At 42.3% G+C, this 22,223-nt stretch overlaps 1 protein-coding gene across 5 annotated transcripts in view; it reads left to right on the top strand.

Moving 5' to 3' along the window:
• Window positions 1–22,223, top strand: part of bicral (BICRA like chromatin remodeling complex associated protein) — a 38,764-nt gene that overhangs the window by 8,428 nt on the left and 8,113 nt on the right. For 2 of the 5 annotated variants that reach the window (XM_061907701.1, XM_061907705.1), the window contains exons 2-11: window positions 1,462–1,526; window positions 1,756–1,801; window positions 9,792–9,840; window positions 9,958–10,023; window positions 10,254–11,450; window positions 11,521–11,569; window positions 14,784–14,818; window positions 14,890–14,939; window positions 15,013–15,158; window positions 15,236–15,330. In XM_061907701.1, coding sequence (XP_061763685.1) covers window positions 1,761–1,801; window positions 9,792–9,840; window positions 9,958–10,023; window positions 10,254–11,450; window positions 11,521–11,569; window positions 14,784–14,818; window positions 14,890–14,939; window positions 15,013–15,158; window positions 15,236–15,330 — 1,728 coding nt within the window. In that variant the 5' untranslated portion in view covers window positions 1,462–1,526; window positions 1,756–1,760. Of the gene's footprint in view, window positions 1–76; window positions 1,527–1,755; window positions 1,802–3,880; window positions 3,927–9,791; window positions 9,841–9,957; window positions 10,024–10,253; window positions 11,451–11,520; window positions 11,570–14,783; window positions 14,819–14,889; window positions 14,940–15,012; window positions 15,159–15,235; window positions 15,331–22,223 lie in introns of those variants that run through there. The other 3 variants (XM_061907703.1, XM_061907702.1, XM_061907704.1) reach the window with 3 other exon arrangements.

The following is a 22,223-nucleotide window of genomic DNA, read 5'->3' as shown; positions in this document are numbered from 1 at the left end:
CCTATTGTAGCTGAGATAGGCACCAGCGCCCCCCACGACCCCAAAGGGAATAAGTGGTAGAAAATGAATGAACGGATGGATGAATACAACTAAATGCGTGCATTTTTAAGTAAGATCAAAATTTTTAGAGTATAATAAGTCTCTTATTCTTTTTAATAAAATTGTTCTTCTAAAGTTAACCAATAATAAATATAATACTTTTTACCATTGATGCGACTTCTCGAACAGGTGCGATAGAAAATGGATGGTTGGATTAAAATGCATGAGAATGTTTTATAATTTCAACGTTATTTTTAATACTGTGATTACCAGCGGAATTATTCATTACTTATTGTGTTAAGCAATGTCAGCTAATATTTATCTGAGAGCCAGATGCAGTCATCAAAAGAGCCACATCTGGCTCTAGAGCCATAGGTTCCTTACCCCTGGGCTAGGGTATACAAAATGAGTTTTAAGATGGGACTTAAATGCTTCTACTAAAAGGGGGTTCTATTTAAAGGCTAGAGTATACAAATGAGTTTTAAGGTAGGACTTAAATGCTTCTACTGAGGTAGCATCTCTAACTGTTACCGGGAGGGCATTCCAGAGTACTGGAGCCCCAATAGAAAATGCTCGATACCCTGCAAATTTTGTTTGGGCTCTGGGAATCACTAATAAGCGGGAGTTCTTTGAATGCAGATTTCTGTCCGGGACATATGGTACAATACAATCAGCAAGATAGGATGGAGCTAGACCGTGCAGTATTTTATACGCAAGTAGTTAAACCTTAAAGTCACATCTTAAGTGCACAGGAAGCCAGTGCAGGTGAGCCAGTATAGGTTTACATGTAGATATATATGTATATATATGTATATACAGTATAGGTGTAATATGATCAAACTCTCTTGTTCTTGTCAAATGTCTAGCAAGAAATTTTGTGTTTTGTCCCGCTTAAAATCCCCTATCGTGCCGCGAAAACACCGTTCAAACGTCAATGTTGTTAGTGCACAAATACACAGTCCACTGCTAAATGTCCATGTGTGTGTACATTTCTGTGACAAGTGTGCTCCAAACACATTTCTTTACACACACGCCATTTTGTGCCTTATGTTGCTCAAAAAACCTTCTTGTCCTGTCAAAATGTGGCTGAAACGCCTGTTTAAGATACACATTCCCCTACCAAATTTCTATATTTACAACAAGGGTGCTCCAAACGCAATTCTTGACACACAAGTTCAGTGACAAAAAGCCAACCCCCTTCATGCATATTTGGAGCATTACTTCCACACAAATGCACATTTCCACCCATAGAGAAGACGGCAGAAGGGGCGGGAAATGTGTGTCATGGCCACCCTGCCCTCATTTTACACTACTCCCTCATGGTGGTACAATTGCCTTACTGTCACTGTCCAACACGCGCCCACACAATGTCTGCATTTAACTCTCTTTGTCATCTTGCAAATGCATTTTGTCGCCCCGCAGCCCGCCCTGTCACTGGAAGCGTAGGATGTTTACATGACTGGATCCATGCAACCTGACACAAAACTGTGAGTGACACAGAGCGGAAAATATGACACCGCCCTCCACAGAAGCCAAACATAAGAGTTCCTCGCTGTGTCACAGTGCAGCTGTTCACCACTGCAAACTACATTGAATAAACAATATGGCTAGATCAATATTAATACAAGTAGAGCATTGAGTTCTGCAGAGTTGGACTTGGTGCAGGTGTGCCTAATGCAGTGTCCAGGCTTTTTAAACAACCGGGTTTGTCTTCAGGTGTCATGGACGATGAGGACGATCGTCATCTTCTGGATATTTTAGGGTAAAAGAACAAAATTAGACCAAAAAATTCACAGCTTTTAAAGGGTAACTGCCCCTTTTTTGAGGGGAAATGTGCCTACCATTCACAATCCCTATGTAAGACAAGAACACATTTGTTTATCTTTTTTATGCATTCCTAGTCCTAAAATATGGCAAAGATAGAGGTGGCTAACAATTAAGCTAATAGAGTACCATATTTTTTGGACTACAAGGCGCACTTAAAATCCTTTCATTTTCTCAAAAATCGACAGTGCGGCTTGTAACCCGGCATAAGTCTGGTTGGGCTTACTGACCTCGAAGCAATTTTATTTGGTATATGGTGTAATCATAAGTGTGACCAGTAGATGGCAGTCATGCATAAGAGATATGTGTAGACTGCAATATGATGGCAGTAAACAACACCAAAACATTAAACATTCAATTCAGAATATAGAACATTACAAACGGCGCTCAAAATTCCGTCAAAATGTTTTTAGTACGACTTCGGTAAGCTATGAAGCCGCACCGCTTGTTGGATTGTCTGCGCATTAAACATAGGAGTATAATTATGGTGCGAGTATAAAGACCAAAAAATGGCATTTTCTGGCGTTTTGTTTTAAAATATTAAGCAAATCCCATTTTTCCTACCTTCTGGTACCTGCTGATGTGTATTTGGGATCTGCATAAGTCCTGAAAATGTGCGCTCTTCTGCGTTTGTATTATTTATGCATTCCTAGTCCTAAAATACGGAAAATATAGAGGTGGCTAACAATTCAACTAATAAAGTAGCATATTTTTCGGACTACAAGGGGCACTTAAAATCCTTTCATTTTCTCAAAAATCGACAGTGGGCCTTATAACCTGTCATAAGTCTGGTTGGGCTTACTGACCTCGAAGCAATTTTATTTGGTGACGAGTAGATGGCAGTCATTCATAAGAGATATGTGTAGACTGCAATATGATGGCAGTAAACAACACCAAAAACCTTAAACGTTCCATTTAGAATATAGAACATTTCACACGGCGCTCAAAATTCCGTCAAAATGTTTTCAGTACGACTTCGGTAAGCTATGAAGCCGCACCGCTTGTTGGATTGTCTGCGCATTAAACATAGGAGTATTATTATGGTGCGAGTATAAAGACCGCAAAAGAGCATCTTCTGGCGTTTTGTTTTAAAATATTAAGCAAAACCCATTTTTCCTACCTTCTGGTACCTGCTGATGTGTATTTGGGATCTTCATAAGTCCTGAAAATGTGCGCTCTTCTGCGTTTGTATTATTTATGCATTCCTAGTCCTAAAATACGGAAAATATAGAGGTGGCTAACAATTCAACTAATAGAGTAGCATATTTTTCGGACTACTAGGCGCACTTAAAATCCTTTAATTTTCTCAAAAATCGACAGTGCGGCTAATAACCCGGCATAAGTCTGGTTGGGCTTACTGACCTCGAAGCAATTTTATTTGGTATATGGTGTAACGATAAGTGTGACCAGTAGATGGCAGTCATACATAAGAGATATGTGTAGACTGCAATATGATGGCAGTAAACAACACCAAAAACCTTAAACGTTCCATTTAGAATATAGATCATTACACACGGCGCTCAAAATTCCGTCAAAATGTTTTTAGTACGACTTCGGTAAACTATGAAGCCGCACCGCTTGTTGGATTGTCTGCGCATTAAACATAGGAGTATTATTATGGTGCATGTATAAAGACCGCAAATGGCATCTTCTGGTGTTTTGTTTTACAATATTAAGCAAAACCTATTTTTCCTACCTTCTGGTACCTGCTGATGTGTATTTGGGATCTGCATAAGTCCTGAAAATGTGCGCGCTTCCGCAATTGTAGTCCGTGCTGACACTGTAATCATAAGTATCTTCTTTTTCTCTACCTTCTTATGTGAAATTCATCCTCCGCCGTTGCCATTTTTAATACAAAGTAGTGTAAAGTTCTTACTTATATCTGTCAGTAAACTAGCCATTAAAGCGCTAGATCAATATGGATACAAGTAGAGCATTGAGTTTTGCAGAGTTGGACTTGGTGCATGTGTGCCTAATGCAGTGTCCAGACTTTTTAAACAACCCGGTTTGTCTTCAGGTGTCATGGACGATGAGGACGATTGTCATCTTCTGGATATTTTAGGGTAAAGGAACAAAACTAGACAAAAAAATATTCACAGCCTTTAAAGGGTAACTGCCTCTTTTTTGGGGGGAAATGTGCCTACCATTCACAATCCCTATGTAGGACAAGAACACACATGTTTGTATTTTTTATGCATTCCTAGTCCTAAAATACGAAAAATATAGAGGTGGCTAACAATTCAACTAATAGAGTACCATATTTTTCGGACTACAAGGCGCACTTAAAATCCTTTAATTTCATTAGTCTGGTTGGGCTTACTGACCTCGAAGCAATTTTATTTGGTATATGGTGTAATGATAAGTGTGACCAGTAGATGGCAGTCATACATAAGAGATATGCGTAGACTGCAATATGATGGCAGTAAACTACACCAAAACAATAAACGTTCCATTCAGAATATAGTACATTACAAACGGCGCTCAAAAATCTGTAAAAATGTTTTTAGTACGACTTCGGTAAGGTATGTAGCCGCACTGCTTGTTGGATTGTCTGCGCATTAAACATAGGAGTATTATTATGGTGCGAGTATAAAGACCAAAAAATGGCATTTTCTGGCGTTTTGTTTTAAAATATTAAGCAAATCCCATTTTTCCTACCTTCTGGTACCTGCTGATGTGTATTTGGGATCTGCATAAGTCCTGAAAATGTGCGCTCTTCTGCGTTTGTATTATTTATGCATTCCTAGTCCTAAAATACGGAAAATATAGAGGTGGCTAACAATTCAACTAATAGAGTACCATATTTTTCGGACTACAAGGCGCACTTAAAATCCTTTCATTTTCTCAAAAATCGACAGTGCGCCTTATAACCAGGCATTAGTCTGGTTGGGCTTACTGACCTCGAAGCAATTTTATTTGGTATACGGTGTAATGATAAGTGTGACAAGTAGATGGCAGTCATGCATGAGATATATGTGTAGACTGCAATATGATGGCAGTAAACAACACCAAAACATTAAACGTTCCATTCAGAATATAGAACATTACACACGGCGCTCAAAAATCTTGTCAAAATGTTTTTAGTACGACTTCGGTAAACTATGAAGCCGCACCGCTTGTTGGATTGTCTGCGCATTAAACATTGGAGTATTATTATGGTGTGTGTATAAAAATTGCAAAATGTGCACCTATTAGCAGGCATATTCTCTGAAGTTTTGTATCACAATATTATGCAAAACCAATCTGTCCGACCTACTGCTACCTGCTGATGTGTATTTAGGATCTGCATATGTCTTAAAAATTTGCGCGGGTCCGCCACTGTAGGCCGTGCCGACACCGTAGTCGATTAGCTTCTTCTTTTTCTCTAACTTCTTGTTATGGGACATTCATCCTCCGCCGTTGCCATTTCTAATATAAAGTAGTGTAAAGTTCTTACTTATATGTCGCTTAAAAACCACCATTGTAGTGAGTTTACATAATTATTTTCATTATTTTATAAATGTCCATTTTGATTTCCTTCCATAGCTTCAAAGTTGGGCTTTCCAGTAATATCCGTTTCCTGGTAATGCTCTTTTTTACTAGCCACTAGTACAGGGGTCGGCAACCCGTGGCTCAGCTGGGAGAACATGCAAACTCCACACAGAAAGATCCTGAGCCTGGGATTGAACTCAGGACTACTCAGGACCTTCGTATTGTGAGGCACATGCACTAACCCCTATTCCACCGTGCTGCCCCTGTTTAGCACACAGCTTCTAAAATTTGAAGCACCAAGTGTCGACTTGTCCAGGGTGTACACCACCTTCTGCCCGAATGCAGCTGAGATAGGCTCCAGCACCCCCGCGCCACTCCGAAAGGGTCAAGCGGTAGGAAATGGATGGATGGAAGTAAAGTCCAGGCCAAAAGTTTGGACACACCTTCCTATTTCAATGTGTTTTCTTTGTTTTCATGACTATTTACCTTCTAGGTTGTCACTCAAGGCATCAAAACTATGACACCTGTGAAGTGAAAACCCTTTCAGGTCCCCTCGAAGCTCATGGAGAGAATGCCAAGAGTGTGCAAAGCAGTAATCAGAGCAAAGGGTGGCTATTTTGAACACCCTAGAATATAAAACATGTTTTCAGTTATTTCACCTTTTTTTGTTTAGTACATAACTCCACAAATGTTCATTCATAGTTTTGATCCCTTCAGTGACAATCTACAATGCAAATAGTCATGAAAATAAAGAAAATGCATTGATTGAGAAGGTGTGTCCAAACTTTTGGCCTGTAATATAAATAAAGTATGATTTGATTTGATGTAAAGTAACTGAAGCCTTAAATAAGTCAATAATTCATAATAACATTAATTTTGATTATTTTTTGAGCAAAGACAGTTCCCACTAAAACTCTTGGATATCTAAGACTGCCCCATTCATAAAAGTGTTAAAAATAAGTCCCACATTACTTTTTCGCGCACTTTTGGCATTCTCTCGATGAGCTTCAAGAGGTACACCTGAAATGTGTTTCACTTCACTGGTGTGCTTGAAGCTCATGGAGAGAATACCAAGAGTGTGCAAAGCAGGCTATTTTGAAGAAACTAGAATATAAAACATGTTTTCAGTTATTTCACATTTCTTTGTTAAGTACATACCGTATTTTTCGGATTATAAGTCGCTCCGGAGTATACGTCGCACCGGCCGAAAATGCATCATAAAGAAGGAAAAAAACATATATAAGTCGCACTGGAGTATCCATCCATCCATCCATCCATCTTCCGCTTATCCGAGGTCGGGTCGCGGGGGCAGCAGCCTAAGCAGGGAAGCCCAGACTTCCCTCTCCCCAGCCACTTCGTCTAGCTCTAATCCCGAGGCGTTCCCAGGCCAGCCGGGAGACATAGTCTTCCCAACGTGTCCTGGGTCTTCCCTGTGGCCTCCTACCGGTTGGACGTGCCCTAAACACCTCCCTAGGGAGGCGTTCGGGTGGCATCCTGACCAGATGCCTGAACCACCTCATCTGGCTCCTCTCCATGTGGAGGAGCAGCGGCTTTACTTTGAGTTCCTCCCGGATGGCAGAGCTTCTCACCCTATCTCGGCGGAGGAAACTCATTTCGGCCGCTGGTACCCGTGATCTTATCCTTTCGGTCATGACCCAAAGCTCATGACAATAGGTGAGGATGGGAACGTAGATCGACCGGTAAATTGAGAGCTTTGCCTTCCGGCTCAGCTCCTTCTTCACCACAACGGATCGATACAACGTCCGCATTGCTGAAAACGCCGCACCGATCTACTCTTCCCCCACTCGTGAACAAGACTCCTAGGTACTTGAACTCCTCTGGAGTATAAGTCGCATTTTTGGGGGAAATTTATTCGATAAAATCCAACACCAAGAATAGACATTTGAAAGGTAATTTAGAATAGATAAAGAATGGTGAACAACAGGCTGAATAAGTGTACGTTATATGAGGCTTAAATAACCAACTGAGAAGGTGCCTAGTAACATATTAAGGTAAGAGTCATTCAAATAACTATAACACATAGAACATGCTATAACTTTAGCAAACAATCTGTCACTCCTAATCGATTAATCCCATGAAATCTTCTTCCTCAATGTCTCTTCTAAACATCTCTGCCAACTCCAAAGGTATGCGCCGCTTCCTCTTGTCATTTTCTGCTGCATATTTCACTACGTCCAGCTCGTAATCTGCAGTACATGATTTCCTTTTAGGTGCCATTTTTTTTATCAGCCCTTCTCAGTTTTTATGAGTCACCGCCAAAATTGAAATGATCCATTTTAATAGTTACGTCAGTAGCATACGGCGCAGGGGTCGGGAACCTTTTTGGCTGAGAGAGCCATGAAAGCCAAATATTTTAAAGTGCATTACCGTGAGAGCCATATAATAATTTTTAACACTGAATACTACTAAATGCATGCATTTTTTAAGTAAGACCAACATTTTTGGAGTAAAATAAGTCTGCTTTTTTTTTTATAACAATTTTATCCTGAAGCTAATCAATAATAAATAAAATACTTCTTACCATTGATGCGACTTCTTGAACAGGTGCGGAGAAAACGCAGAGTTGCATGGTTAAAAATGCTTAAGAGTTTTTTATATTTTGAATGTTATTTTAACAGGCGACATCTTGCGGCTGTTTTCCAAGTCCTGCTGCAAAGTGGTGTTTTTAATTTTCTAACAATACTTGTTCCTTTTTAAAACGTGTATGAGCGAGAACAATGCTTTAACGGTCATAATAATTATTTCCGGTCATACTGACATGTTAACCCAACCATTGTTCGGTGATTTTTTAAATAAATTTAGTTCCTTGTTCATTTTTCCCCGCTGTTTCTTTCGCTAAATTAGTGCAATGCGAATGTATATCCGTATTAAAGTATAATTCTCAGGCCTTTTTCTATGAATTGTTTTAGAATGTGGGGGTGGCCGTGCCAGCAACTTGAGGGTTCCCGGTTCGATTCCCTCTTCAGCCATCCTAGTCACTGCCGTTGTGTCCTTGGGCAAGACACTTTACCAACCCGGCTCCCAGTGCCACCTACACTGGTTTAAATGTAACTTAGATATTGGGTTTCACTATGGAAAGAACTTTGAGTCACTCGAGAAAAGCGCAAATTCACTTCACGTCACTATTTTTAACACAGAGCGATTATTCATTACTTATAGTATTAAGTAATGTCAGCTAAGATGTATCTGAGAGCCAGATGCAGTCATCAAAAGAGCCACATCTGGTTCTAGAGCCAGAGGTTCCCTACCCCTGATATAGCGGTTAGCATCCCATGACCCACAATGCACTTCTTCCACGACCTTCCCCCGCCAAATTTTTATTGGTTGACGTGTGTGTGACGATTGCTGACATTTTCTACGTCTCTTCCGCGAATGATATAAATAATATTATCTGATATTTTACGGTGATGTGTTAATATTTTCACACATAAGTCGCTCCGGAGTATAAGTCGCACACCTTTGTCCAAACTATGAAAAAAACTGCGACTTATAGTTGGAAAAATACGGTACAATGTGTTTTATATTCTAGTTTCTTCAAAATAGCCACCATTTGTTCTGATTACTTTTTTGCACACTCTTGGCATTCTCTCCATGAGCTTGAAGAGGCAGTCACCTGAAAGGGTTTTCACTTCACAGGTGTCATATTTTCGATGCCTTCAGTGACAATCTACAAGTCATGAAAATAGAGAAAACGCGTTGAAATGAGAAGGCGTGTCCAAACTTTTGGCCTATACTGTATATCCATTCATACATTACATTACTTTAATCTAATTTCACATTAAAAAAACAAAAAACATTTATTTTTATGGGGCAGCGTAGCTCGCTTGGTGTTGCGGCCCATGCCAGCAACTTAAGGGTTCTAGGTCCGATCCCCGCTTCCGGCAAGACATTTTACCCACCTACTTGCATTGCCACCCACACTGGTTTAAATGTAACTTAGATATTGGGTTTCACTATGTAAAAGCGCTTTGAGTCACTCGAGAGTGTTAAGACTTTTATTTTATTTTGTAGTAGTAGGGACTTCCTCCCAGGCGAATTCTGTTGTTTCCATTTTATCGAAGTGCGCATGCGAGTGACGTCGAGCCCCATTGGGTCCCACATTAGAGCCTGTGCGTGTTTACACTGGAGGCTGATAAAAATCACATTTTACTTGCAGTCTACAGTCAGCTGGAAAATAATCAGATAAAAAATTAAAAAAAAAAAAATCAGATTTGGGCTACTTTGGCTTGCAGCGTAAACGTAGTCAAAGACTTCATTGCTGACTTTTGCAGACGTTTATTTACAAGTTAGAATGCATAAAAAAAGAACAGTGTGCTTGTCCTTCCTAAGGATTGTCAATGATGGACAGAATTCCCCCAAAAGTACAGTTCTCCTTTAATGATATATGCACAGAGTCCAGCCATAAACATTTTAAGGTGTTTTCTACCGTTTTTCAGAGATGTGGATGCATTGAATGACTATCTCCATGGCAACAACAGCAAGTCCGTGAGTGACTCTTAAAAGATCCTACATTCTGCCAGATTGAGGATGTTTAAAAGCATCTAAAACACACCATTTTGAGTCGTCTTTTTTTATTTTTTTTACCATGTGATCTCTCCGCAGATCGAAGAGGACGACGTAGCCAACGCGGCGTACGGCTCGGACGCGTCTTTCTTCGCCGGGGACACTGTGAGTCTGCACGTTTGAATGCTAAGTTGAAAGAAAATGGTCGTTTGGGTGGTCTAGCAACCCGAGTAAACAGGAAATGCACATATTCTTGATTTAGGATACACGACCTTGCGGCTGCCCCTCATTGTTTGGGCTTTAAATCCCTGCTTTTCATGCTAACAAAAAGAGCAAAGAGTCTGTTTAATATGCAGTTCACATGATTCTTTCTCATCGCTAAATGCCTCATTTAGGCCAGCGCCAACGAGCGACTCAAAGATGGCACCTCTCCAATGGCGGATTTTGGCGGCGATTCTGCCAGGGACGGCCTCCAGCTCTCCAGCAGCCTCTCATTCATCGAGGACCAACTGGGGACCGGGAGCTCGCCGGGAGGCGGCGTGGATCTCGGCGGCGGCGAAGACCAGCCTTTCGACATCCTGCAGAAATCCCTCCTGGAGGCCGACATCACGGAGCAAACGCTGGCACAGGAGGCCCTGCTCGACTCCCAGCCCGCCCCCACCCTCGTGCAGGCTCCCGTGTCCTTCCCGTCCCAGTTGGCCTCTGGGGGTTACGGAGGCGGCGGCGTCACCACGGCGACGGCGGCGGCGGCACTGCCGTCCGGACAGGTCCTGCGAGGCGTGCCACCGCTGTCCAACGGCTCTGCCCAGCACATCCAGGTGTTGGGGTCGTTCGGCGCGGGAGGCGGAGTCATGACTTTGAGTAGTTTGGAAAGAACTCCGCAGATTGTGCTGAGGCCGGCGGGGGCTGTAGCTCCGGCGGCGTCTACTCCAGGAGGACAGGTGTTTGCCCCCACCCAAGGGCAGCTAGGTCAAGTGGGTTTGCCTTTTAAGAACATCCCCCTCCAAAACGTCATCATCCAGAGAGGTCCTGGAGGGACCCAGACTCTTGTGAGACCAATTCAGCCTAAACCCCATCAAGCCGGGGCTCAGACCGTCTACAGCCTACAGCCCGCAGCCTCCACCTTTGCTAACGTGGCTAACGCCGCAACTCCCGGGGCGCAGTACACCGCCAACGGCTCCATCGTAGTGCAGCCGCCATTAGACCAGCAGCACGCGCCAGCCAACTTGCAACCGGGACAATTCTTGTTGCCCGCTTCTCTGGCGCTCACTCAGCCCGGCGCCGTCCACAACGGCCCCGCCGACCCCGGCGCCAGTACACTGATCACCGCTCAGAAGACCGTGCAGATTGTGGCCGGTCAGAACTTCACCGCGCAAGCGGGCGGGCCGCTCCTGTTAAACCAGGGCGGAGGGGGCGTGACGCAAACATGGACGAGCACTGCGCACACGGCGTGCTCTACCGGCCGGCTGGCGCTGGTCAACCCGGCGAGTCACGGCCAGGTTTCTGCCTGCCCGGTGCAGCGCTTACTAGTGACACAAACTCAGAACTGTACGTCATTGTCCCCTTTACCTAACACGGTGACACATGAACAGGTAACAAGAACACATCAACTGGGTCTTTGTCACGCTCTCATCTCATTTGTCGCATTCTGATTTTTGACAGAATTCTTCATTGTCTGCCGTCAAACAAGTGCAGCTTAGCAGCGTTCATGGTAACTTTTCACATTTCTTACTTCTTTATTAACATTTAAATAAGAGATGTCCGATAATGGATTTTTTGCCGATATTGTTCAACTCTTAAAGGCTTACTGAAATGAGATTTTCTTATTTAATCGGGGATAGCAGGTCCATTCTATGTGTCATACTTGATCATTTCGCGAAATTGCCATATTTTTGCTGAAAGGAATTAGTAGAGAACATAGCTCGGTTGGTAGAGCGGCCGTGCCAGCAATTTGAGGGTTGCAGGTTCGATTCCTGCTTCCGCCATCCTAGTCACTGCCGTTGTGTCCTTGGGCAAGACACTTTACCCACCTGCTCCCAGTGCCACCCACACTGGTTTAAATGTAACTTAGATATTGGGTTTCACAATGTAAAGCGCTTTGAGTCAATAGAGAAAAGCGCTATATAAATATAATTCACTTCACTTCATCGACGATAAAGTTCCCAACTTTTGGTGCTGATAAAAAAAGTCTTGCCTTTACCGGAAGTCGCAGACGATGACGTCACAAGGGTGAGGGCTCCTCACGTCCTCACATTGTTTATAATAGGAGCCTCCAACAAAAAGCGCTATTTGGACCGAGAAAACGACAATTTCCCGAATAATTTGAGCGAGGATGAAAGATTCGTGGATGATGATATTGATAGCGAAGGACTAGAAAAATAAGTAAAAAAATAAAAAGCAGCGGCAGTGTAAATGTCCATCCATTTTATACCGCTTATTCCCCTTTGGGGTCGCGGGGGGCGCTGGCGCATATCTCAGCTACAATCAGGCGTAAGGCGGGGTACACCCTGGACAAGTCGCCACCTCATCGCAGGGCCAACACAGATAGACAGACAACATTCACACTCACATTCACACACTAGGGCCAATTTAGTGTTGCCAATCAACCTATCCCCAGGTGCATGTCTTTGGAAGTGCGAGGAAGCCGGAGTACCCGGAGGGAACCCACGCATTCACGGGGAGAACATGCAAACTCCACACAGAAAGAGCCCGAGGCTGGGATTGAACCCAAGACTGCAGGACCTTCGTATTGTGAGGCAGACCAGTGTAAATGTTTCAGATATAATTAGACACATTTAAAAAAATGATAAATGGGTTGTAGTTGTATAGCGCTTTTCTACCTTCAAGGTACTCAAAGCGCTTTGACACTACTTCCACATTTACCCATTCACACACACATTCACACACTGATGGAGGGAGCTGCCATGCAAGGCGCCAACCAGCACCCATCAGGAGCAAGGGTGAAGTGTCTTGCTCAGGACACAACGGACGTGACGAGGTTGGTTCTAGGTGGGATTTGAACCAGTGACCCTCGGGTTGCGCACGGCCACTCTCCCACTGCGCCACGCCGTCCCTACTTATTTACCTATTTACTAGGATAATTCTGGAAGATCCCTTATCTGCTTATTGTTTTAATAGTGTTTTAGTGAGATTGTAAAGACATACCTCAAGGTCGGATGGCTGCAGTGAACACGCAGTGTCTCAGAGAGAAGGCGAGGAGCCAAGCTCACAGCTGCCTTTTAAACAGCTACTGCAGGAGGACGAATAATCCGATGATGTCTCCGGCAAGATATATATCACAATTTTCCCATCCAAAAACATGCTGGTTGACGTAGAGAAACATGTTCGCTTGACCGCTCTGTGTTAAAAACAAAGAAACACCGGCTGTGTCACGGTGCTAAAGACAGCTAAAATCCACCGCTTTCCACCAACAGCATTCTTCTTTATAGTCTCCATTATTAAATTAATAAATTGCAAAAGATTCAGCAACACAGATGTCCAAAACACTGTGTAATCATGCGGTTAAAGCAGACGACTTTTAGCCGTGAGTGGTGCTGAGCTAATATTTCCTGACAGGCCGTGACGTCACGCACACGCGTCATCATTCCGCGACGCTTTCAGCAGGATACCTCGCGGGAAATTTAAAATTGCAATTTAGTCAACTAAACCGGCCGTATTGGCATGTGTTCCAATGTTAATATTTCATCATTGATATATAAACTATCAGACTGCGTGGTTGGTAGTAGTGGCTTTCAGTAGGCCTTTAATTACCGATTCCGATATTGACCGATACCGATATATACAGTCGTGGAATTAACACATTTTTATGCCTAATTTTGTCGAGGTGCTCTGCTGGATTGTAAATGGGTTGTACTTGTATAGCGCTTTTCTACCTTTTTTTTAAGGAACTCAAAGCGCTTTGACACTATTTCCACATTCACCCATTCACAAACACACACATTCACACACTGATGGCGGGAGCTGCCATGCACGGCGCTAACAAGGATCTATCATCATGGAGGAATTAAACAACGTAACAAAGTTTTCCAAAATAAATCAACTCAAGTTGTGGGGAAAAAATGCCAACATGGCACTTCCATATTTATTATTGAAGTGAATTATATTTATATAGTGAATTATATGTATATAGCGCTTTTCTCAAGTGACTCAGAGCGCTTTACATAGTGACACCCAATATCTAAGTTACATTTAAACCAGTGTGGGTGGCACTGGGAGCAGGTGGGTAAAGTCTCTCGCCCAAGGACACAACGGCAGTGACTAGGATGGCACAAGCGGGAATCGAACCAGCAACCCTCAAGTTGCTGGCACGGCCACTCTACCAACCGAGCTATGCCGGTCACATAAGTCACATTATTATTTATAACATGCCTCAATACAGCAGCTTGGAATTTGGGACGTAGTCTCCCATGGAGAGCATGAGGAGGTTGAGGTGGGGAGGTGTATATTGTAGCGTCCCAGGAAGAGTTAGTGCTGCAAGGGGTCCCGGGTATTTGTTCTGTTGTGTTACGGTGCGGATGTTTTCCCAAAACGTGTTTGTCATTCTTGTTTGGTGTGGGCTCACAGTGTGGCGCACATTTGTAACCGTGTTAAAGTTGTTTATACGGCCAGCCTCAGTGTGAGCTGTATGGCTGTTGACCAAGTATGCCTTGCATTCACTTGTGTGTGTGAAAAGCCGTAGATATTATGTGTTTTTGGCCGGCACGCAAAGGCACTGTACCATGTACCACTCCGTATGGCCGCATTTCAAAAATTCATACATTTTACTGTTTGATACCGATAATTTCCTATATTACATTTTAAAGCATTTATCGGCCGATAATATCGTCAGTCTGATATTATCGGACATCTCGAATTTAAATCCGTTTGGCCCTCATATTGATTGTTTGTGTTTTGACTTCCTGTAGCGATGCAAACACCTGATTTATGCATCAATACTCAGGTATGTTTCGTGGCAGTACTCCTCCTCACTCACACCACAAGCAGTGCGTACATTAAACGTTCTCCCAACAGGTCAGTGCTCAGAAGAGGCCCGCCCCCATGCCGCTTACCAAGGGAGGAATGTAAGTCAACTGTTGATCCGTCGTTTTTGTTCAATCACGCGTGTTTGTGTTTAACCACAAATTGTGTCGGTAGGATTCTACAGCAGCTAAGGGAAGACCACGACAGAGTCCACACCCCCGACCGCCAACACTTCACATCCTTCAGCGACGTGCTTCAAAGGCTCCTCCCCTTCCACGTGTTCCAGGGAGCGCCACCCACCCAGGAGGAGTTCTCGCAGGGTGTTTATTTCTACCGCATGTCACGCAGAAAATGGCTACGTACTGACTAATATATATATTTTTTAATCTATTTACAGTGGATGATGAATTTGAGTCGGTAGCGACGCAGGTGCTCATGAGGACGCAGTCCATGATAAACAAATACAGGCGGCTACTTCTGGCAGAGTCTGAGGTACAAACACACGAGCTGCTGCTATAATGTCTGGTGTATGATGTTTGTGTGAATTTGACAATTATATTTATATACAGTTGTGATCAAAATTATTCAACCCCCACACAATTTTGGTGTTTTAGCAAGTTGGACATTTATTCCGTATTTTGTTTACAGTCATATCAAATAAAGATGTGTCAAATGGACAAATTCAACTTCAATTGTAACACTGTATTTTACAAAATACCAAAAAACGACATTTTTCTTAATATCTCATTGACCAAATGATTCAACCCCCTAGTTCCATGCATCTTTAGTACTTAGTAGAACACCCTTTGGCAGTAATGACATCCTTCAAAGGTGATACATAAGCGGACACAAGCTTCTTGCAACAATCTACAGGTATTTTAGCCCATTCCTCTTGGGCAAAGGCCTCCAGTTCATTCATATTATTGGGCTTGCGTGCTGCAACTTCCTTCTTCAAGTCCCACCACAGCTTTTCTATAGGATTTAGGTCTGGCGACTGTAAAGGCCACTCCAGAGTCTTCCAGTCCTTCTTCTGCAATCACTGATGTTGATTTGGAGGTATGCTTGGGATCCTTGTCCTGTTGGAAGGTCCAACGTCTCCCAAGCCTCAGCTTCGTCACTGACTTCATGACATTTGCAGCTAATATATCCTGCTAGGAAATAGAATTCATAATGCCTTGAACGCGCTGGAGATTCCCGGTACCTGAGGCAGAGAAACAGCCCCAGAGCATGATTGATCCCCCACCATGCTTAACAGTAGGAAAGGTGTTCTTCTCTTTGTAAGCTTCACTTTTTCTGCTCTAGACATAACGTTGATTCATAGGTCCAAAGAGTTCCAGTTTTGTCTCATCACTCCATAGAACAGTTTCCCAAAACCTTTTATGGTTTGTCCAGATGATTTTTGGCATACTGGAGTCTATTTTTCTTGTGCCTGGTAGTCAGAAGTGGGGTGCGCCTGGGAGTTCTGGCATGGAGGCCTTCATCTCGTAGTGCGCGCCTTATTGTCTGGGACGAAACCTGCGTTCCCCCCTCAACAATGTCCTGTTGTAGTTCCTCAGCTGTTACCCGGGGGTTTTTCACCACTGTACGCACACAGCATCCTCTTTCTACCACGCCCAGGTTGTGTTTCCACTGTGCCTTTAGCTTTAAACTTGCGAATTATGCTCCCAACTGTGTCTCTTGGAATGTGTAATGTCTTTGCTATATTCTTATATCCATATCCTTTCTTATTAAGAGAAATTACTTCCTCTCTTAACTTCTTTGACCACTCCCTGGACTTCACCATGTTGCAAATACACCATTGACCATCTACAAGAAGCTGAGCGTCACAGTCTTTTTCAATCAGTTTAATTGTTGCTCGTTATGGTTCTAATCACATCTACAGGTGTTTTCAACACCTGATTGAAAAGACCTTATTGAAATTCTGTTCTTAAGAGTTATGATCTTCAAGGGGTTGAATAATTTTGTCAATGAGATATTGAGAGAAATTACACTGTTTGGTATGTTACAAAATATAATGTCGTAATTCAAGTTGCATTTGTCTATTTAATGCATCTTTATTTGATATGACTATAAACAAAATACGGAATAAATGTTCAACTTGCTAAAACACCAAAATTGTGTGGGGGTTGAATAATTTTGATCACAACTGTAGCGCTTTTCCCTAGTGCAGGGGTCGGCAACCCAAAATGTTGAAAGAGCATATTGGACCAAAAATACAAAAACAAATCTGTCTGGAGCCGCAAAACAAATTTAAAAGCCGTATTACATACAGATAGTTTGTCATGAGATATTAAATTGACTTAAAGGAAACTAAATGAGCTCAAATATAGTTACAAATGAGGCATAATGATACATGTACATATAGCTAGCCTAAATAGCATGTTAGCATCAATTAGCTTGCAGTCATGCAGGGACCAAACATGCCCTGTTAGCATTCCACACAAGTCAATAACATCAACAAAATTCACCTTTGTGCATTCACGCACAACATTAAAAGTTTGGTTGACAAAATGAGACAGAAAAAGAAGTGGCATAAAACACGTCCTAGAAAGTCGGAGAAAGTTGTACATGTTAACAAACCACGGTGAGTTCAAAGACTGTCAAAATTAGTAGGCTCGCCAAATACTTGAATGTGTGAAGCATGTTTAGTCCAAACAGTTTGCTTTATAACAATAAGGGAGGTTTGTGTCATGTTTGTCCTCCTACAGAAACCATATTAAAACAAAAAATATATTTTTTCCCTTCATCTTTTTCCATTTTTCATACATTTTTGAAAAAGCTACAGAGAGCCACTAGGACGGCGCTAAACAGCCGCGGGTTGCCGACCCCCACTCTAGTGACTCAAAGCGCTTAACATAGTGAAACCCAATATCTAAGTTACATCGATTGATTGAAACTTTTATTAGTAGATTTGCACAGGACAGCACATATTCTGTACAATTGACCACTAAATGGTAACACCCGAATAAGTTTTTCAACTTGTTTAAGTCGGGGTCCACGTTAAAGGGGAACATTATCACAATTTCATAAGGGTTAAAAATAATAAAAATCAGTTCCCAGTGGCTTGTTGTATTTTTTTAAGTTTTTAAAAAAAAATGTACCGGAGTTTGCATGTTCTCCCCGTGAATGCGTGGGTTCCCTCCGGGTACTCCGGCTTCCTCCCACTTCCAAAGACATGCACCTGGGGATAAGTTGATTGGTAACTCTAAAAATTGGCCCTAGTGTGTGAATGTGAGTGTGAATGTTGTCTGTCTATCTGTGTTGGCCCTGCGATGAGGTGGCGACTTGTCCATGGTGTACCCTGCCTTCCGCCCGATTGTAGCTGAGATAGGCGCCAGCGCCCCCCGCGACCCCGAAAGGGAATAAGCGGTAGAAAATGGATGAAACAGATGATTGGAGTATGAAAGTATTGAAGAAGAAACTGAAGCTATTGAGCGAATAGCTATTGACGCTATTCATAGCCATAGCATGGCCAAATAGCTGCGTTAGCATCGCCGGTAAAATGTGCGGACCAAACGATCAGGACTTTCGCATCTCGTGACACTGGAGCAACTTAAATCTGTCGATTGGTAAGTGATTTTTTCGCATTAAATGTGGGTGGAAAGAAACGTAATATAGTTGCAAATGCATCTGCAGGTTATCCATAAATCTCTGTGCCATGTCTGCTTTAGCATCGCCGGTAAATAGCATGTTAGCATCGATTAACGTAGCATGTTAGCATCGATTAGCTGGCAGTCAACATCAACAAAACTCACCTTTGTGATTTCGTTGACTATCGTTGCAAATGCATCTGCAGGTTATCCATACATCTCTGTGCCATGTCTGCTTTAGCATCGCCGGTAAAATGTGGAGACACTCTGGCCCATTCAATGGGGGTCTGGCGGCAGACACTTTGGCATCTTCGGGCCAGTGGTGCAACTTGAATCCCTCCCTGTTAGTGTTGTTACACCCTCCGACAACACACCGTCGAGGCATGATGTCTCCAAGGTTCCAAAAAATAGTCAAAATAACGGAAAATAACAGAGCTGAGACCCGGTGTTTGTAATGTGTTGAAAATGAAAATGGCGGCTGTGTTACCTCGGCGACGTCACATTCTGACGTCATAGCCTCCAGCGTGATAAACAGAAAGGCGTTTAATTGGCCAAAATTCACCCATTTAGAGTTCGGAAATCGGTTAAAAAAATAGATGGTCTTTTTTCTGCACCATCAAGGTATATATTGACGCTTACATAGGTCTGGTGATAATGTTCCCCTTTAAGCAATTCATGGTAAAAATATATACCATCAGCATAATACAGTCATCACACAAGTTAATCATCAGAGTATATATATATTGAATTATTTACAATATTTACAATCAGGGGTGGGATGTGGAGGTAAGTTGGGTTGATGTCAGCACTTCAGTCATCAACAATTATATCATCTGAGAAATGGACATTGAAACAGTGTAGGTCTGACTTCGTAGGATATGTACAGCAAGTAGTGGACATAGAGAGATCAGAAAGCATAATAGCAAGTATATACGTTTGATTATTTACATTTGATTATTTACAATCCGGGGAGGGGGTTAGTTTAGGGTTGAAGTTGCCTGGAGGTGTTCTTTTAGTGCGGTTTTAAAGGTGGCTAGAGATGCACTTTCTTTTACACCTGTTGGGAGTGCATTCCACCTTGATGTGGCGTAAAAGGAGAATGAGTTAAGACCTTTGTTAGATCGGAATCTGGGTTTAACATATAAATCAGTGTGGGTGACACTGGGAGCAGGTGGGTGAAGTGTCTTGCCCAAGGACGGCAGTGACTAGGATGGCGGAAGTAGGGATCGAACCTGGAACCCTCAAGTTGCTGGCACGGCCACTCTACCAACCGTGATATACAGCACAGGCCAAAAGTTTGGACACACTAGGCATGTGATTTTTCCGTCTAAAGTCGGAATTCCGTCTTTTTTAATCTCGGGGGGGAAAAAAAAAATTATCTTCCGTTTTTCCGTTTTTTTTTTCCGACCCTAAGTCAAGATTCGTTTACTTGCCGATTCGTCTTTTGTAATCGAGACGTAGCTTATATTATGCCGTAGTTGATTGGTCGATATGTTCCTTGTGATCAATCAGGACATCTGTTATGAATGATGACGTTATTACCGCCATTTTCCAAATGTAAACGATGTCGGTTCTCGAGAGAAAGGACGCTTCACAGGTAAAAGAAATTGATAAACATGTCAAAAATAAGTTTCGATGGGACTGGATGGAAAGGGAAATCACTGATACTGTTGGGAAGAAGGAAGTTACGGCTTTGTCCGGCGATTTTATTTGGAAAATCGATCGTCCCGGAAAAGTTTTGTGCACGTGGTGTCATGATAATATTGACTATGGATCACGAGGTACATGCGAAACGCCAAAAAACATATGAAACAACTTGAAGCAAGGAAAAACAAATTTTTCACTAGCTGGTACTTTTGGATTTCAACCGAAAGTGAGCAAACCTTACGGACTTCATCCTTTGTTTACATCGACAACTGCCGTAGACATGGAGAGGAAAGATCCACCCAAACAAGCCACTTCAGTTGCAGACAGGGTAGTTAATAACGAGGTCAGCTAAAAAATATTTGCTCGCGAAATACGCATGTTTGTTTTAAATATTAGCCAATTATTGCTTTGCGAAATACAAAGATCAGAACCTCAAGCAAGAGGTAGAGGGATGATCTAGAGCAGATGGAAGTGGAGAGAGAGTCCAAGAAGCAGAAGTTGGCAGTGAAATCCAAAAAAGAAGCTACAAAAGCAGAGACCAAAAGGGAAATGCAGGCTGCTCAGAAATTTGCAAGGAAAGCTCATGTTAGGGCTCTCCGAGCAAGTAAATGTGCGAAGTGAACTGAAGTGATGTGGTAATACTGTAAATAATAACACTGATCAATGTGACACCTGTGGATGTGAAATGAACACAAGATGTAAATATTAGTGACTAAATACTGTTGGGACTGAACCATACACAGTGATTCATTAGGATAATTGGGGTATGTATGTTCTATTAATGATGTTTTCATGTCTTTAAACACACAAATATTGTCTTCAAATGGTGTTGTCTGTGTTAATTTTAGCATGTTCAATTGGTGAAAAACCAGGAGCTTCGTAAATAACTTGTCCCCCCACCAGGGCCTTCGTCCCCCAGACCCCTGGAAATGTTTTCAGTCTTTTTCATTGTGGTCAAATCACATGCCTGCACACCTTCTCAGTCAATGCGTTTTCTTTATTTTCATGACTACCATGTTTTCCGGACCGTAGGGTGTACCATATTATAAAGCGCACTGCCGATGAACGGGTTGAGTCAGGTCTGTTTCATACAAAAGGCACACCAGACTATAAGGTGCATTAAAGGACTAGCTGACTCGTTTTCATATGGTCCTCATTCATCAGAAATATTGGAATGGAACAGAACTTTGTTGTCATTGGACCTAAGAAGTACAAAAAAATGTGTTTTTGGGACCGACTTAGACTTGGACAAACTTTAATGATCCACATGGGAAATTGTTCTTTTTGTAAACTAGACAAACCTGTGTGAAAATAGACATACCGTATACAAGGGTAGACAAAACAGGAAGACTGATGGGTCGCCAGCAAGCGTCACCCTGTAGAGAGGTTGGAAGTAAGGCTAAACAATGGAGGAGGGAAAAAAGAAACTCCCAAACTGAGCTCCTATTGGGGTGGGGGGCTCAGTTTGAGACCAGCAAAAACCTCCAGGAACATAAGCACATATGAGCACATATTCCGACATACTAAACTTGGGACTCGCGCTGCTCTGTCCATCAGACCTCGGTGGATGAAGTGGCAAAGGCCAGGGATGGGGGGTGGGGCGTATCTGTATAGTAGGGATGCACCGAAATGAAAATTTGTGGCCGAAGCCGAATAAAATTTAAACGCTTGGCCGAAGGCCGAATACCGAATAATGAATGCAGTTTTTCACAATTTTTTTTAATATTGCATAAATAGCCTAGAAAAATATTTTGACATGTTTTTCAAATAAAGTAATTTTTTATTGAATATTGACATCTTTTAAATATTCCAGTAGCCTTTGCTTTTCAAAAAAAGCACAAAGTTTTTCATTTATATTAGGCCTTCAAACAAAACATGCATTCCAAAAAAAAAATTAAGTGGATAAACCCACAACAAATGAATTATTGTCCTATTGCCAAAAGTCTGCTTAGCCACAGTAGATATGCTAATAATGTAAACAGAAGGCTCAAGTAAATCTCAATTAAGTGTGTGCTTGTAACCTCTTACACTTATACAGGTAGCCTACACAACAGGCTAATAATGTAAACAGAGGCCCCACTAAATCTCAATAAGTGTGTGCTTGTAACCTCCAGAGGTGGGTAGAGTAGCCAAAAATGGTACTCAAGT

Source organism: Nerophis ophidion, linkage group LG08 (assembly GCF_033978795.1).
Source record: "Nerophis ophidion isolate RoL-2023_Sa linkage group LG08, RoL_Noph_v1.0, whole genome shotgun sequence".
Lineage (NCBI taxonomy): Eukaryota > Metazoa > Chordata > Actinopteri > Syngnathiformes > Syngnathidae > Nerophis > Nerophis ophidion.
Note: the sequence above shows the minus strand (reverse complement) of the source record. Positions and strands in the feature narration are given on the sequence as shown.